Source organism: Tachysurus vachellii, chromosome 3 (genome assembly GCF_030014155.1).
Source record: "Tachysurus vachellii isolate PV-2020 chromosome 3, HZAU_Pvac_v1, whole genome shotgun sequence".
Classification (NCBI taxonomy): domain Eukaryota; kingdom Metazoa; phylum Chordata; class Actinopteri; order Siluriformes; family Bagridae; genus Tachysurus; species Tachysurus vachellii.
The window spans coordinates 14,144,292-14,161,374 of record NC_083462.1 but is presented as its reverse complement, the minus strand read 5'-3'; the positions used below and the strand labels follow the sequence as shown (position 1 = coordinate 14,161,374).

General features: G+C 40.3%; 1 protein-coding gene across 1 annotated transcript; it reads right to left on the bottom strand.

Annotated features, from left to right (window-relative positions):
• Positions 1-1,890: 1,890 nt before the first annotated feature.
• lipea (lipase, hormone-sensitive a) lies at positions 1,891-10,738 on the bottom strand. Its single transcript, XM_060865868.1, has 11 exons — positions 10,258-10,738; positions 6,911-7,160; positions 6,385-6,669; positions 6,085-6,175; positions 5,216-5,361; positions 4,204-4,389; positions 3,958-4,110; positions 3,617-3,761; positions 3,301-3,528; positions 2,837-3,195; positions 1,891-2,166 (listed from the first exon to the last, which is right to left on the bottom strand). Exons 2-11 carry the CDS (start codon positions 7,148-7,150, stop codon positions 1,960-1,962), a joined length of 2,040 nt encoding a protein of 679 aa, XP_060721851.1. The 5' UTR covers positions 7,151-7,160; positions 10,258-10,738; the 3' UTR covers positions 1,891-1,959.
• Between the last annotated feature and the right edge of the window lie 6,345 nt (positions 10,739-17,083).

Below are 17,083 nucleotides of genomic sequence, written 5' to 3'. Positions count from 1 at the left end.
ACCAATGGAACCGATAAACTGATAAAATACAGAAGTACATATAAGTGATGATAAAAGAAAAAACAAGCAAAAAAAAACAAGCGAGAACTCTAAAGACGAAGTGTTCAAATCATGTCCAAAAAACTATTTATTAGACACGAGACATCTCAGAAGTTGTGAGAAACATTTTCTGAAAACTTGAAACACTGAAGAAATAGAAGTAAGTCGATTACTGACAAATGATTAGAAATTAAAATACACTGCATTCGTGAGCAGCTGTGCACTAAAACCTTTGGTTATGCAGATTATTTTTGCACATGTAAAACATTTAAAATATGAAACGAATTCATCCAAATAATAGTCAATTATCCAAAAGTCAATTATATCAAATTTAAACATCATCTTTAAACTTAAGCACCTACTGAGTTCTTGCTTTTAATACATTAATAATAATCCACAAAAAAAGAAAAATCCACAGAGATTATTTATACTGAACTCCATAACAGCCAAAATAGTGAAAAAAAAATAGCAAAAAAAAACACAAACAAACAAAAAAAGTCCTTGATAGCAGATTTTCCACAATGCAACGATTTACTATTACGCAACGATCACTATTAAATCAGAGGCCTTCAAAGATATCGAGTTCAATCCTTTAGGTGTCACAACACACTTCTGAACAGGAAACGTTAGCAAAATGCTCTAAAAAATCTGGACCTCATTTAAAATCAAATGACCTTTCGGTAAATTTGCGTAAGCTAAACTAAGAAAAGCTCATATATGTGTTTGTGTATGCCGATTACCTTTCTTTCTTATTTTTTCATAATTTAATTACTAGCTTTATTTGTCATTTGTCATTTATGGGTTTGTGTTGGCTCACATTCTTTATTTTTTCATATTCTTTACAACATCAACCTTTTCTACCTCTGCAGCTGAATGTTTACTGTATATTTTATACACGCATTATCTTGTTTCTTGCTTTTGCAATAATAATGATTCTATACATTTTAATTCCCGTTTTCCTTGTATATATTTTCCTGTACAGTAGGACAATAAACTCTTAAATCTTTGTGTCATTCATGAAAAAAAAACTTTTGTTTTCACACAATGTTGTTGACTCTGCTCTTTGTCCCTGATTTAGCGAACTAGCACGAGGACGTGTTTGTGATCGAGACGCCAAAGCACTTGTATAACTGAATGAAGGGCATCGGCTAAAAGTTGTAAACACACAAACACAAAAAAAGTGAATTAAATATATTTAATTATTATATTGCATATATAAAAGTGCAGTAATCTATGCTAATGATATGATCTGAAGTCGATCAGTTTGAGGTTCATATTAGTTCATACTGTACAAGGCTTTTAATGAATACCACGTTTCTTGTGTAAACCATCTTGATACTTGAGGCCCAAGTAATTTTTTTTGACAGTTTCAAACTATGTGCAATTATGTAAGCTCACAAGGCCACACAGACGGCGTGACATCTTATGCTCATTAATATTATTATTAATTAATTTTGTTTTTTTTCAGGATGTGAATGACCTCCAATCACTGATGATCATTTGTCAGTTTAAAGCTTAGAGGATGTGAGAGACTCTTTAGCTGTGCAGCAGAAGAGCGTCCACTACAGCTGTGTGTGATATACATGAAATGACCAAATAGGCACTTGGTGAGAATTTGTCAAAGATTAATAAATAAATAAAACACAGAACATATGTTAGTTTGTTCTGACGTTCACACAGTAAACACAGTCTCTGTATTGCAGTGCTTACACAGTGCTGCGGTTCCTAACCTCACAACTTCAAGTCACAACATTAATGTGAGCCACTGTCAGGTATGTTTAACAACGGAAGCATTTTTAACAACAACCCCCCCCCCCCCCCCCCCCCCCAAAAAAAAAAAAAAAAAAAAAGACTTATCCACTTCTTTCCTTCTCATACGACTATATAACTTGTGCTAATTAGGCTAATTCCATAAGAGATTTATTGTGGTGTGTTTTGCTCGAACACTTCCCTGATTTTTGCTACGCAAATATCAGACGCGTCCTTAGTCTCTTTGCAGATATGTGATAGGCTGAGGAAGCCATGGGGGATGTCCTCCACTACGGTTAAGGTCACCGGTTGGTCGATGCTCTTCAGCTTTTTGGCAAACATCACAGAATCGTCCAACAGAGCATCCAAAGCTGAAGCCTATAAGAAATCATCGATGATCAGTGATCAACAGTCAGTTTCATTCTTCCTGCGGTCTCTACTTATTTCTTCGTTACGCAGTGTATATACACGATATTTAGAATATATAGAACGCTGTATAAATGAGTGAAACAAACTTTAAAACGGGAAATAAGTTCATTTTAGAACGTCTGGTTCCATCGGCCCAAAGTCAGTGGGTTCTCTGAATTGGTTTTTTGGATAAATTCTCAAGATATTTTCATGTTTTATTCTACGAACATTCTAAAATGATTTCTTTAAGCTGTTGAGTGCTGTGAAAAAGGCAGCTGCTAACCAGTGGGTCACTGGGACTGCAGAGGTTGTCGAGGAAAACCTATCTACTGCAGCGTCATTGTGTGCGATGTAATGTATTATTTCTGCCAAATGTACTCAGGCTTCAAAATTCATAAACATTAGCTCATTTGTGAAGATTAACTTGTAACAAAACATTTTAAAAACATCAACTTTTGTCAGTCACAGAGTTTATTTTTTGCGATAATCCAAAAAATCCTACTGTTTTTGTGTCAAGGGAACCAGAGTTCCAGGTTAGCCTACAAGACATAACGCTGTATTAACTACACTTCTAAACCACATGCCCAGTAAACATACATTTAGAATAAAAAATTCCATATGCCATCGTTCTGGTCCTTACCACTAGATGTACAGGTGGCAGTCCCCTGAGAAGGCTGTCAGGTGCAAGTAGAGGAGATACAAACGGGTTCTTCATGATAGGAGTACAAGGGGTATGAATCTCTGCTAGACACCTTGAGCGCAGCGGTTCAAAGCCTTCTGGGAATTCCCTGGGGCCCTGCAGAATGTCCGCAGATCGAGTCACGGCATTCCGATAACCGTCGGACGATCTAGCGGGTGATGTAGGCGTGCGGTCAAGCAGCGACTGCAGCCAGCTTGAAGCTCCTTGTGTGATGTTCTCAAGAAGAAGCGCAGTGTCCCGTCCCAGAGCACTCAGACTGTCCAGCTGCTGCCTGGGCTGCACCGCCACCCCCTCCATACCTGTTAGAAGACAAACTGAAATAAGCTGTATACGTTTCATGAACAGAACATGAAGGTTAATATCAGGTAACCCTGAGGATCCAGATAAGTTAGCGATGGTCTTACCAGTGTATGCATTGACACACTTATAAAGCACACTAAGAGGTAGCACTGGGTCGATAAGCGTGAGAAACCGTGACGGAGAGGCGTCAGTTGTCAGGAGCGTCGCCGGGTAGGCAGCCATGATGCCATCAGGGATTCGTACTCCGTGAGACATGGCCTTCATTGAGACCGTGATGCACAGGTTCCCACCAGCACTGTCTCCTGCTAGACACACACGCTCCGCAGTCGAGCCTGAGACAAAATACTGGGTGTCAGGTTAATGAATCTCTCAACGTCTCATGTTTCAGTCAGATTTTTGTATTTGTGTGCATTTGTGTACCCAGTAAGTGACAGTTCTTTAGCGCCCAGCAGTAAGCATAAAAACATTCCTCCAGAGCCCGAGGAAAGGGGGCTTCAGGAGCCAGTGAGTAATCCACCGAGAGAATAGGCACATTCAGATCCCTTGACCAGCTTTTTAGGTAACTCTAGAAAGCAGACCAATCGAGCACTGAAATAAGCACTACACTTATTGGAGGAAGCAGATATTTAGCTTTAGAATATTTCGGGCACTGAAAGTGGACATAATCCGAACACTCAACAGTTTGCATACAGAGACGTTCCTTTGAAGAGAGTAACATTCATATAAAATAACACTCCAAACTACAGACAGATTTAACATACTTCATGGGATTTCGAGGTCTGGGCCACAAATCCACCTCCATGAAAGTGGATGAGGAGCCATGGAGAGAGAGGGCCACTCTGCGGCCTTAAGCTTGCAGGAAGAGAAAGCTGAGATCCATCAGACCGAGAGAACGAGATCAACTCAGGAGTATCCTACAAAGAGAGAGAGAGAAGTAGTGCATGAGTGGCTGACGAATCGAGTCAATCCGACTTGCACTGATATGAACATAGAGTGTGCTGACGCACCTGTCCCTGGCGGAGCATGTGAGAGATGAGGCGTACGTGAACGGGTCCCGGCCCCCAGTGAGCAATGGGAGGCGACACTGTGACAGTGAGACTCGTATCTGCGGCTAAAGGTAAACTCAGTGGCTCACCTGGAATCGTTAGAGTCAAATTCACCTGCACAGCATGCGACCTGATGCTCGCTAAACTCTGTCAGGACAGTGAGATTCAAAAGAAAAAGAATAACCTAATTATTATTGGCTTTCTGACATCAACACTTTGTCTATATACTGAAATAATAACCTGGAACTTGTTTCCTCAATTGCAGTTATTTATATTCAGCTGAAGTTACATGTAACTGCTGAGAAGATTATATGATCATTAGATTTCAGAAATCTGTAAAGAGTAGTGTGATTAGATTTGTGATTAGATTACTTCCAATGAATCAAAATCTAGTGAATCAGTACAAGGTATGAATTTGCATTAATATACACTATATGGCCAAAAGTATGTACACACCTGACCATCAAACCCATAAAGTTGGACGCACTCAGTTTTATATTCTTGGGTAGTCTTATATGCACATGTCTCTGTATGCTGTAACATTACAGTTTCCCTTGACTGGAGCTCAGAGACTCGAACCCTGGTCCATCATGACAACGTCCCTGTACACAAAGCACAGAGCTCCATGAAGACATGGTGTGTGAATTTTGGAGTGAAGAACTCGAGTGTCCTGCACTGAGCCCTGACTCTGACTCAACACCACTGAACACCTTTGTGATGAACTGGAACACAGACTGAACCCCAGACCTCCTCACTCTTGCATCATCAGTGTCTGATCTCACTGATGCTCTTGTAGCTGAATGAATACAAATCCCGACAGTCATAAACGAGTGTGATGGTCAGGTGTCTACATGCTTAAAGCCAGGCCACATGGATCCGATCTGTTCCTTAAAGAATCACGGATAATGATTAAGAAACTTGTGTGATTGTTTCCCAAAACACAATGAATGGAGCTATAAAAATTCCAACTAACTGATATTAGCTCTGTCTCAGTGATGTTCCAAAAGGTTTTCCAGAAATGCATATCCAGGTTCTGAGTGATGCGCTCAAACTCCGCCCCCCTCAGCTCAGGATCCACCACGTACTTCCCAGAAGTAATGACAGAGAGCGCTGCCCTGCCTATAAAGAATCGTTTCAAATTCACTGAATCATAGAAACATGTCTGGAACAAACTGAAAGTATAACACTGCAAAGTGGGCAAAATCTCAAGGGGTCTAAATACTCTCTCAACCCACTGTACATGTAATAAACACACACACAGATCACTGAAAGAATATGCCACATATGGCATGTCTTAGCCCAGCTGAGATTGTGTACTAATTATAGGGATTTAACGTTGTGATGATGCAACATGAAAAGATGATGCATCGAATTATGCATCGAATTAAATTGCAGTATTTGAACACTAAAGATCGCAATCTATGCAGGAGAGAGAGAGAGAGAGAGACAGACAGACAGAGAGAGAGACAGAGAGAGAGACACAGAGAGAGAGAGAGAGAGAGAGAGAGAGAGAGAGACAGAGAGAGACAGAGAGAAAGAGAGAGACATAGAGAGACAGAGACAGAGAGAGAGACAGAGAGAGAGAGAGAGAGATAACACACATAGACCTTATAGCTTTGGATAACAATGAGAGACACACATTACAGGCTAAACATTATAGCAGCATCACAGAAGTTGAACACAAATCAAATTTTCAAATCCAAAATATGTTTAAATTTAAATGGAATCCATCCCTGAAGCCTATATTGTGACTCGACTGCATCGTTACACCCCTAACTTACTGACTGACTGGTATAAAATTTCTAACTAATCCGTGCCTAGTTTGTGTTAGATTCACTTCACCTAATCTAGTCTGATGTCTCTTGTAGTTCTCCCCGAATGACACCATACTGATGACCACCGTCTGTAGGAAAGGCCTGAGAGAAGGAGAGAACTAGCAAAAGGAAAGAAACATGGCATTTATTTAATCACTTAAGTGTTTTAACACTATTAATGTTGATACACACAAACCAAAGTTAATTACACCCTGAATTCTAATCTGACCACATGAGTTTGGTTTCAGTGTCAGTATCTTTACCTGTAGCATTAAAGAACATGAACAAATACACACAGCATTGAACACACAGGCCCAAAGCTACTTACCTGAAAGCCCAGGCAACGCCCATAGAAACAGGCCTTGTGCATAGACGTGTACTCGTTGATGAACCTCTTGCTCAGATCTTCATCCTCCAGCGAATGGAGCTGCCCATGTGCGTTGTTGTTGAGTAAACGCTGCGCCAGATAAAGCAGTGCACGCAGCTGACAGAGTGCTATACAGTACGCCTTCATCTCGCAGGCATTGTGATCCACACGGAAAAAAATCCCCCCGCAGTTGGAGGCGATGTAGCGGCCCTTCTGGATTATATGGAGCACGCAGGACAGAACCACCTGTAGATAAAAGAGAGGGCAGGTCTTAAACAAACGTCTGCTGTTATGGTTGAAGCCAATGACAGATTTAACATTTATTATTTTAAAGCAATAAAATCAGACCAAACATGTTTGAGAGACAGACATTCACAGATAGGTTACATTTCTTTTATCACATTTCAGTTATCTACAAAAATATTGGCACCTGACAGGTGGGGGGGAGAGAGAGAGAGACAGACAGACTGACAAACAGACAACATACCTTGACCAAGGTGCGGTAGCCATTTGCAGGTGTCTCTGTGCTAAAATCAAAATGGTGATACACAGCAGCAAAGCCACTGACCAGAGCACTGACAGCTTGCCCATGTTCATGAATGCATCTTATTGTTTCCAGCAGATGACTGGTGGCATCATTCTGTAGCAAACTCGAATGCATAGAGATGGCAGAGATGGATTCTTCACACACTGTCCCCAGGGTATCGAATATATGTCGATGATCCATTATTAGATGACTAAGAGAAAGAGACACAGAGATAGAGATAGAGACAGAGAGAGAGAGAGAGAGAGAGAGAGAGAGAGAGAGAGAGAGAGAGAGAGAGAGACAGAGAGACAGAGAGCAAGAGAGAGAGAGAGAGAGAGAGAGAGAGAGAGTGAGTGAGAGAGTGTTAGAGAGAGTGAGAGATAACACACAATAACACATAACACGTTAGAAGTTACACAACGTGATGTTGAAAGAGAGGTTTTCTACCATAAATAGAGGGAAATTGTGAGACATTTGTGATTTTTGATGTGTGACAGACGGATTTTCTCCCCCTTGACATCATGATGCTGACCACCTACTCAACACTAAACACTCCTATTTAATATCACTTTTATTCCTCTCAACAACACTCGCTCTTGTCACTTGTCACTTTCTCTGGAGCCCCAGTGTGTTGTTGATGTTCTGATAAAATGCTGCACTGCTGATTTTGCTCCCTATGTGTAATCAATATTACTGTGAGTCAACAGCAGGAACAAAAAACAACTTATGTTTGACTTCTCAAATAAAGCAGTGATTCCCATCCCCCGCTCCCCAGACCGGTGCCGGTCCATAGACCCATTAGTACCGGGCCTTGAAATATTCCCAGAATTTTATTTTATAATAATAACAATAATTGTCTTTTTTAAGTGCTATGACATGTCATGTTATTTAATCCAAAATATAAACAATAAATAAATTAAAATGTGTTTCTTTGAGCGCCTTGCGATTGCTTAGCAACGTGTCGTACCTGAACGGACTGCAAAAAAAGCGCGGTGCACCTGAAGTGACTGAAGTATGTGGAGAGATGAGCGGGCCTCAGCAAACTTCAATGGCTAATTTCATTGCGGGCGACGACCAACTCGAAAATAGTGAGGGGAAAAAAAGTCAAGCTTCAATCGTAAATATGATACCTCATACATTAGGTATGGATTTACGACAACAGGCAATTCCGTGGAGCCAAATCTGTTGTATGTTATTTGTGGTGAAAAACTCTGCAATGGGGGGCACGGTGGCTTAGTGGTTAGCACGTACGCCTCACACCTCCAGGGTCGGGGTTCGATTCCCGCCTCCGCCTTGTGTGTGTGGAGTTTGCATGTTCTCCCCGTGCCTCGGGGGTTTCCTCCGGGTACTCCGGTTTCCTCCCCCGGGCCAAAGACATGCATGGTAGGTTGATTGGCATCTCTGGAAAATTGTCCCTAGTGTGTGATTGCGTGAGTGAATGAGAGTGTATGTGTGTGCCCTGCGATGGGTTGGCACTCCGTCCAGGGTGTATCCTGCCTTGATGCCCGATGACGCCTGAGATAGGCACAGGCTCCCCGTGACCCGAGGTAGTTCGGATAAGCGGTAGAAAATGAATGAATGAACTCTGCAATGAAGCCGTCAAAACTTCAGCGGCACTTAACCACCAAACACCCAACTCTCAAAGACAAAACGGAGGAGTTTTTCGAAAGAAAGAAACGCTCAGCAGCAAGTTTTGATATCCTCAACATCAGTAAACGTAGCTGCAACAAAGGCGTCATATCTGGTTGCTCACCAAATAGCTAAATCTAAAAAAAACTTTACAATCGGAGAAGAGCTCATTTTACCGGCTGCAAAAGATATTTGTTGGGAACTTTTGGGAGAAAAAGCAGCTAGCAAGTTGGAACATGTTCCACTATCTGACAATTGTCTTTTTTGGTTCTGGAGAGATTTGACAGGTGAAATGGTCCTGTCATACAATTTTCATACAATTTTCCATTACTGCCACCTGCTAGTGAGTGAGTGCTGTGTAAGTTCAATTCAATTCAAGTTTATTTGTATAGCGATTTTTACAATGGACATTGTCTTAAAGCAGCTTTACAGAACATAACATAGAACAGAAGATAAACATAAGGAGTAGTATAAAGAATTAATATAATAAAAATTCAAAATATATATAGTTCACAGTGTGTATGTATGTATGTATGTATGTATGTATGTATGTATGTATGTATGTATGTATATGTATTTATCCCCAGTGAGCAAGTCTGAGGTGACTCAGGCAGCAGTGGCAAGGAAAAACTCCCTTAGATTGGTAAAGGAAGAAACCTTGAGAGGAACCAGACTCAAAGGGGAACCCATCCTCAAATGGGTGACACTGGAGGGTGTGATTACAAATGTACAGTCAAACAAATGTTGTATTGGTGTAGGGATCACATGGAGTTCAGATCTCCTCTTAGTATCACAAGTTGCTTTTGAAGTAGACCTAATTGTATGGGAGAAAAGGGAAACATTTTGTGAACCGGTCTGAAAGTTTAAAAAGATTGGTATATTCCTACAAGTTTGTTGCCCCCATGTTCATGATATGCAATTAAATGATAGACTGTTACTGTTTTACACAGTGATATGTTCCAAACGATGCATCTTAAAATTGAGGCATTAAAATTGACAACTTGTCCCTGAAATTTTTTTTATGAATATGCTGGTCCCTGGCACAAAAAAAGGTTGAGAACCCCTGGATTAAAGGACTAAAGTGCTGCTGCATCACTCTCTTTAGGTAGAGATGAAGCACAGGCTAATTCCTACAGCCACCAGTCTCATCAGGACACAGACTATGGGGTAATTGTGGGTAATTTAGGAAAATTTATTATGCTACAATGTTCATTATAAAGACTGTGTGTGGATTTTTCTTTTAAAGTATTTACTGGTAAAATGACACCTCAGGAGAGACTTTCTCTCTCTGTATGTCTCTATCTCTCTCTGTCTGTCTGTCTGTCTGTCTCTCTCTCTCGACTATTTAATTTTCAGGAAAAAAAGAGTTTATCCACCATCATTTTCTTATTATTCTCACTAATCTAATCTAAGAGTCGAATCGAGACCAGAGTGTATCGTTACAGTCCTAGTAAATATTTCATATTTTATTTTCACACACACACAAAACAGAAAGTTACAAACCCAAACGTGTCAAATGTGTTTCATCTTATTTACGGAAACTACTGTGACAGAATGGTTTCAGTTTTGTATTTATCAGGAAAGACTGGACCAGTAACAGAAGTGTGCTGGTGTCCACACACATGGTGCGTAAAGCTGTGAGCCTGCTGCTGCTGCTGGAACTGCACACTTTAACATACCTACACAGTGTCCAAGTCCGGGAAGGTGACTCTGATCGTGTGACCAGGTGAAGACCTGCTCGGGTAAACCGAGTCCTGACGTGTAGCTTTCACATCACCGCGCTCCAGCAACACCGCGCTCCAGCAGCACCGGCACCACCGGCACCAACACCGCCGAACGTGCGCAAAACTTTCGCTTTACAAATACAATAAAATGTCCGAGAGACTCGCGTCTGAACCAGAGAGAAATAATCAGCAGGAAGTTGCTCTCAAAAGCTCTCACACTTCCTCCACAAATGTAGTGAAGGAAACGCTCACGCCCTAGATAGTGTACTACATTAACAGCAGGGAGACATTTGAACCTCGAGTGTCATTTGCGTACCTGCTCTCTCTCTCTCTCTCTCTCTCACACACACACACACACACACACACACACCAAGACAGAAGTTCTACGGATGTGTGTAAGCTGTTGACGTGAAAACCGAAGTGGACCTTTGACCGATATGAATCTACCAATTATCGCGATATACCGAGATACTGTAGCGACCTTGATGAAAAGGTTGATTTTTTTTTTGTTAAGGAAAGGAACCCGGCTGTGTTGACAGAAGTTGAGCGCGCAGCACCCTGGGAGATGGAGTCATGTGAGGAGACTGTGTTAATGATGGGGTGAAGTTTCTCAGGAGCTTTTAAACACACAGAAACATGATAAAGTGGGAACAGAAACTCAGGATAAAGTCATATACACAACCTGGAGTTGCAATCATATATATATATATATATATATATAATCAATTTTATTTGTCATATACATACAGAGGACGACATGCAGTGAAATGCTTTTAACGTTTGTCCGGTATTCAAGCATAGAAAGATGGAATTAAGGATTAAAAATAAAACCAAAATGAGGTAGATAAATAAAAAGTATAAACTATATAAAATATATGAAAATATATGTACATACATAAATGCGTATGGTGGTATAAAGTATATAAAATATATGAAAATATATGTGAAAGGATATTGGCAGGATTTTGGATTGTCCTTAAAGTGTCCATGTGCAGTATGGTGTGTATATATGTCTCATTTTATTTTGTCCCATTTTCTATATTTTCTATTTTTCTATAACGTATTGTGTTGCCTTTTCTATAGTCTGCTTTGACAGTACTGAAAATTAAATATATCATTCATTCATTCATCTTCTACCGCTTATCCGAACTACCTCGGGTCACGGGGAGCCTGTGCCTATCTCAGGCGTCATCGGGCATCAAGGCAGGATACACTCTGGACGGAGTGCCAACCCATCGCAGGGCACACACACACACACTCTCATTCACTCACGCAATCACACACTACGGACAAATTTTCCAGAGATGCCAATCAACCTACCATGCATGTCTTTGGACCGGGGGAGGAAACCGGAGTACCCAGAGGAAACCCCCGAGGCACGGGGAGAACATGCAAACTCCACACACACACAAGGCGGAGGTGGGAATCGAACCCCCAACCCTGGAGGTGTGAGGCGAACGTGCTAACCACTAAGCCACCGTGCCCCCCTCTAAATATATCATCTTAAATCATATATCATCAAGTATATCATCTGCCTTTTCTGTGGCATAACATGCAGCGTCACCGTCAGGAGACAGGATTTATCTTCCACTCAAACCATAACATGTCATGTCTTCATGGAGCTCTGTGCTTTGTGCTCAGGGGCATTGTCATGCCTGAACAGTATTTTGGAGAAGGAACACATATATTATATATATAATATATATATCCACATACTTTTGGTCTGGTAGTGTAATAATCTCCACTGTGACATGTTAACAAGTCAGGATGGTAAAAAAACAGCAAAAAGGACTATTCTTGAAAACATTTTTCAAAGAGGTTTACTTTGTACGTCATATGAAGTACATGAGCTCATGAGATTTTGTTCAAACTATAGAAAAGTTAACTAGTCCAATTTTTTTAATTGAAACATGTTTATATGTGTGTCCGATCTGCATCACACACAGCAGTTTGGTCCTTTTAATCAATCTGTTAAGCTCAGGCAGTCACAATAGTACATGAAATTATTGGGAACATTTGGAATTCCATTGTTGGAATATTTTTCTTCACAACTTTACATAAGCTGAACGAAACAATGCACCATGCTGTAACCTGTGACCTGATGATTTTGTGATGGACGAGACTATAACTGAAAGAAGCTGAGGTGACAGTGTAAGATATTATCAGGCAGGACCTACTGCAAAGCTTGAATACACATCTTTATGCCTCTGCTGGAAGTGTATTTACTTCACAAAGTGTGTGCAGGCCTCGTGAAGGTTATAAGCATGAAGTACATTTTCAGTCTTCATGGAAACTCTGCATCTGAGCAATTTCTTTATGAAATTCTGTCACTAGATGGTGCAACCCTTCTTCTATTGGTTTTTAGAGTTTAGAGTAATACAACACTAAATACACCACATGCGTGAAGCATAACATTTATCTTTATCACATCATGTCTCCTGAACACATCACCTGACCCTCCTTTCTAGGATTCTCAGGGAATCCTTAGTACTCCTGATTTGGCCCTCTCTATCGGTTTAGTGGGCTTTGAGATTGACCTGGATAGAGTTTCTCTTTCTCTATCCAATAAATAAATGCCATGTTTCTTTCCTTTTGCTAGTTCTCTCCTTCTCTCAGGCCTTTCCTGCAGACGGTGGTCATCAGTATGGTGTCATTCGGGGAGAACTACAAGAGACAGCAGACTAGATTAAGTGAATCTAACACAAACTAGGTTATTATTATTATTATTGTTGTTGTTGTTGTTGTAACTCATTCCTTCTGTCCTGAGGATTGTTGACATGTCTTGGAGTTCCGTTCCACCATGTTTTCCAGTTTGCTCTTGACTGGTTGTGGCACAGCATCTACAACTGCATTTTTAAACGGTGTGGTCATCAGGGGGTCACCCACTGGGTCGACCTCCATTTCTTGTTCCATCTCTTCAGCTGCCTCTGAGATAGTCATTTAGATAGTCTGTTTCTCCAAAACTGCTCCCCTTCCAGCTCTCATGGCATGCCACAGTCTAGGGCAACCTTTTCAAAATCTATTACAGGAGTTCCCAATGCCCCTCTTATGCCTGCAGCTGTGAGGATCTCCTCCATCTTTTCTCTTCCTGGGCTCTTTGCCAGAATTGCCTTTATGTCTCCTGCTTAAGACAACTTGCCCATTGTTTCTTTTCAAACATCTTGATCAACTTCCCAGCTCCTCCTAAGATTTTAGGGAGGTAAGTGTCCAACTGCCCTGGTGCCCTTTTGATTAAAGTAGGACTTCTTTTGACCTTAACACGCTACCTCCAGCCACTAGTACCCTTTTCTGTTTCTTTAAAATAGAGCTCTTTTATAATCACTGTCTTCTTTTCTCTCCTACATTGTTCACAATCCCTTTCTGTTTTTTTTTTTGTTTTGTTTTCCCTAGCTTTCCCAACAAGTCATAGCACTCTTTCTCTGCCTCCTACTTTTTGCTGTTGTTTCTAACATTATAGTTAACATTTCCATTTTTGAATGTTACTACTTCTGGCCATTTACCTTTTTTAGTACTCGTTTTTTAAATTCTTCTCTAAGAACTGGATGCCTCTTCCCCAAAAGCTGGAGCCTGACCTCGCTCCATTACACAGCCTATTGTTCTACAACTTCCTACATGTTAAATTATAAGTGTCAAATTATACTACTAGCATTATACAGGTCTTTGTTTATTTTAATTAAAATTCTAAATCAAGGTGCTTCCATATCTAAAAGAATAACAGTGCTCAAATAATGGTTGCCTTCTTTCTTCAATTATTCTTCGTTCCCCAAAGTGCGATCGAGCTCTAGGTCCACAAAAATAAGTGCAGGAGGATTATCTTTATTAGCACTAATCACAACTATTTTATGTGGCACATTCACTCATGCCTTGTCTCCTTTATCTGCAGTACCAGACACGTCTCTAACAGGTCATACTTAAGTGATGGTCTGAAATGGGTACACACCCACTTTTCACCAGATACAGAGTTTATGTTTACCAAACTCGCAGAAAAACTCTCAGTATCTCATACACAATGTTTTCTATTCTTCACTCCTCTTGAGTGACCTGCCAACTTTTTTTTTCAATTCACTTACTCAACTATTTACTTACGTTAAACTAATTTATACAGCTTAGCAACTCTGGGGCCCAGGAGTGGCAGCTTGGTGGCCTTGGGATTCTAACACACAACCTTCCGATCAGTAGTCCAGCACATTAACCACTGAGCTACCAGTTCCCTGAAGTGGCCACCTGCCTGTGTAGCTTACCTTCAGCAGCCTGCACTGATCCCATACTCTATCAGCACCTTTCAGATCACATTTTGGTCAACAATTTTGTCATCTTACTCTTGTAAAAACACATGCTCCTCTTCAGCTGTCCCCCAACCATTATTCTTGTGTTATAGTTTCCTTCCCATTCTGTAATAAAATGTCTTTACACCCCACACATCCTTGTCATGAATATTCTTATTTAAAAACTCCTATTGTTCTCTAAAATAATCTACATGTATATCAACTGTACCTGGTGTACCTTACACATATCCTTTGATAATTGTCTCAGTCCAGGAAGCTCTCCAGTGATGAACCAGGAATGAATGCTGCCATCTCTGACTCTGTAGCTTTTGGTAAACTGGTTGATTATTTGGGTTGGTTAAGAAGGCAAGCTGCAAAGACCTGGAAAAGGGACATTAGACTATATTTGTAGCCTCACAGACTGATATTAACCATGCCCAATTGGTGGACCTCCAAATAGAGATCCCCAACAAGAATTCAACTGACATCATCAATTTCATCTGCCAGTCAAATTCCAAAAGGTAGTCAAATGTCTTCAGGAGATGAGAACAACAGGGATAACTGAACCTCCAGGGAGAATTTGGGCTTACACATTAGTGTTCAAAAAGAGACATGAAGAGGACAATGGCTTAAGAGGAAGGCATGAGAGAGAGAGAGAGAGAGAGAGAGAGAGAGAGGTTTATTATCATTTACCATGCTTAACAGCTACATCTTCTCAAACTACATGGCTGGCTCCATTAGCAATTCAACTTGACAAACAATTAAAGAAGCATAAGCATATTTTGCATGAGTAAACAATGCCAGAATTTGCAGACATTGTAGTGCTGCAGGTGCTGCTACATTTTCAAAAAAGGTGTGACATCATGGTTTCTGTAGATTATTTAGTTGGTTCTTGCTGCACTGAAAAACTGGCTTTCTTTCTAAAGTTTCTTTCAATGACGTGTTTTGAGCAGTAAAAAGGATTAGTAAATTTACGTAAATGGCAGATGTAGCCAAGTGGAAACTAATCCATTTTAAACATGGGAGGACTGTCTAAGTAAATGAGACTCCCTGACTCATCACTGAGATTACAGTTTGGTCTAAATTATTCGGGCACACCTGATGTGGGGTGTGTTGTACTACAGTCAGTATGCAGTATACAGCTGAATGCAGATCCAAGTAATCCAAATGGCTTAAAAATCATTTTTGACTTATTGTATGCTACAAGCTATTAAATGTATGTTGATTAATGTGTAATGCAGTTTATTATATGTCTGTGATTGGCACAGAGCTGTACATTAATACGTAATAAATGTGGTACCTAATTTGTTCCTAAGGTTACGGCATGGGTGTAGATTTGGTTTGAAATCTGGGGTGTTGCAGTAAAGTATGAATGGAAATGCTCCCTGATATTTTTAATTAATATTTTTAATATATGCATTATTGTTCCATAATTTCCCTCTGCTTATCTATCTTTCTTATCCATCAAAGCTTCACATCACCTCAGAACCTTACGATTCCCAACAACAGAGTAATCTTAAATAAAACTGGGCTATCTGTCTATAGGAGATAGTGTGACACAATGTCCATCGTGAACATCCTTGTAGTGTTAATAATTATTGGAACTATTTAAATATGATTCATCTAACATATCACAAGGCTGTTTTTCTAACTTGTTATATTGATAGTAACCTGCAATGAATTAGCTAGCTAGCTTTGGTATATGTGGAATGGCAATAGCTAGATTACACCATATAATGCAACCTCCTTCTGAGTGCTGTGCTGCAATAATTGGCTGTTACTGGAGGTTGGATTTTAGTATTTATTATGACAGACTAACAATCAATTTGGAACGGTTTGTAACATCAGTGAAGTTATATATAATAAATAAAACATATGGTTCAGTTGCTCAAGGTTTAAATATTGAGGAGATTAAACTCCCCCCTCAGTATGAACTGTTTATGTGGAGTTTCTCTGGCTTTTTTCCTGTGCACTTGTGGGTTTCTTCCTAACTTCCAAAAACATGCAAGTAGGTAGACATCTACAATAAATAGACCTTTAATGGATGATTTTGTGAATCATAGCCTGTGATGGACTGGAATGCTATTTGCTATGCAGGGTGTGTTGCCCCCATCTCACACTCCAAAGAGGATAGGCTCTGGATCCACTGTGGGCCTGAGAAGAATAAAAAAGTTCTGGAGGAAAATAACAAATATGTAGAAAAAGAAATGTAGAAATCTCAAATCCGTTGTTTACATTTACTGCCTTTGGTATATACCCTTATCCAGAGCAACTTACATTTTTATCTCATTTTATGCAACTGAGCAATTGAGGATTAAGGGCCTTGCTCAAGGGTCCAGCGGTGGCAGCTTGGTGGACCTGGGATTTGACCTCACAACCTTCCAATAAGAAGTCTAACACCTTGAGCACTAAGCTCCCATATACCCACATTAGTTCATACAAACAGATCTGCTTATTCCATCCATCCATCCATCTATCCATTCTCTACACTACTTATCCTACTATTTTGTGGGGAA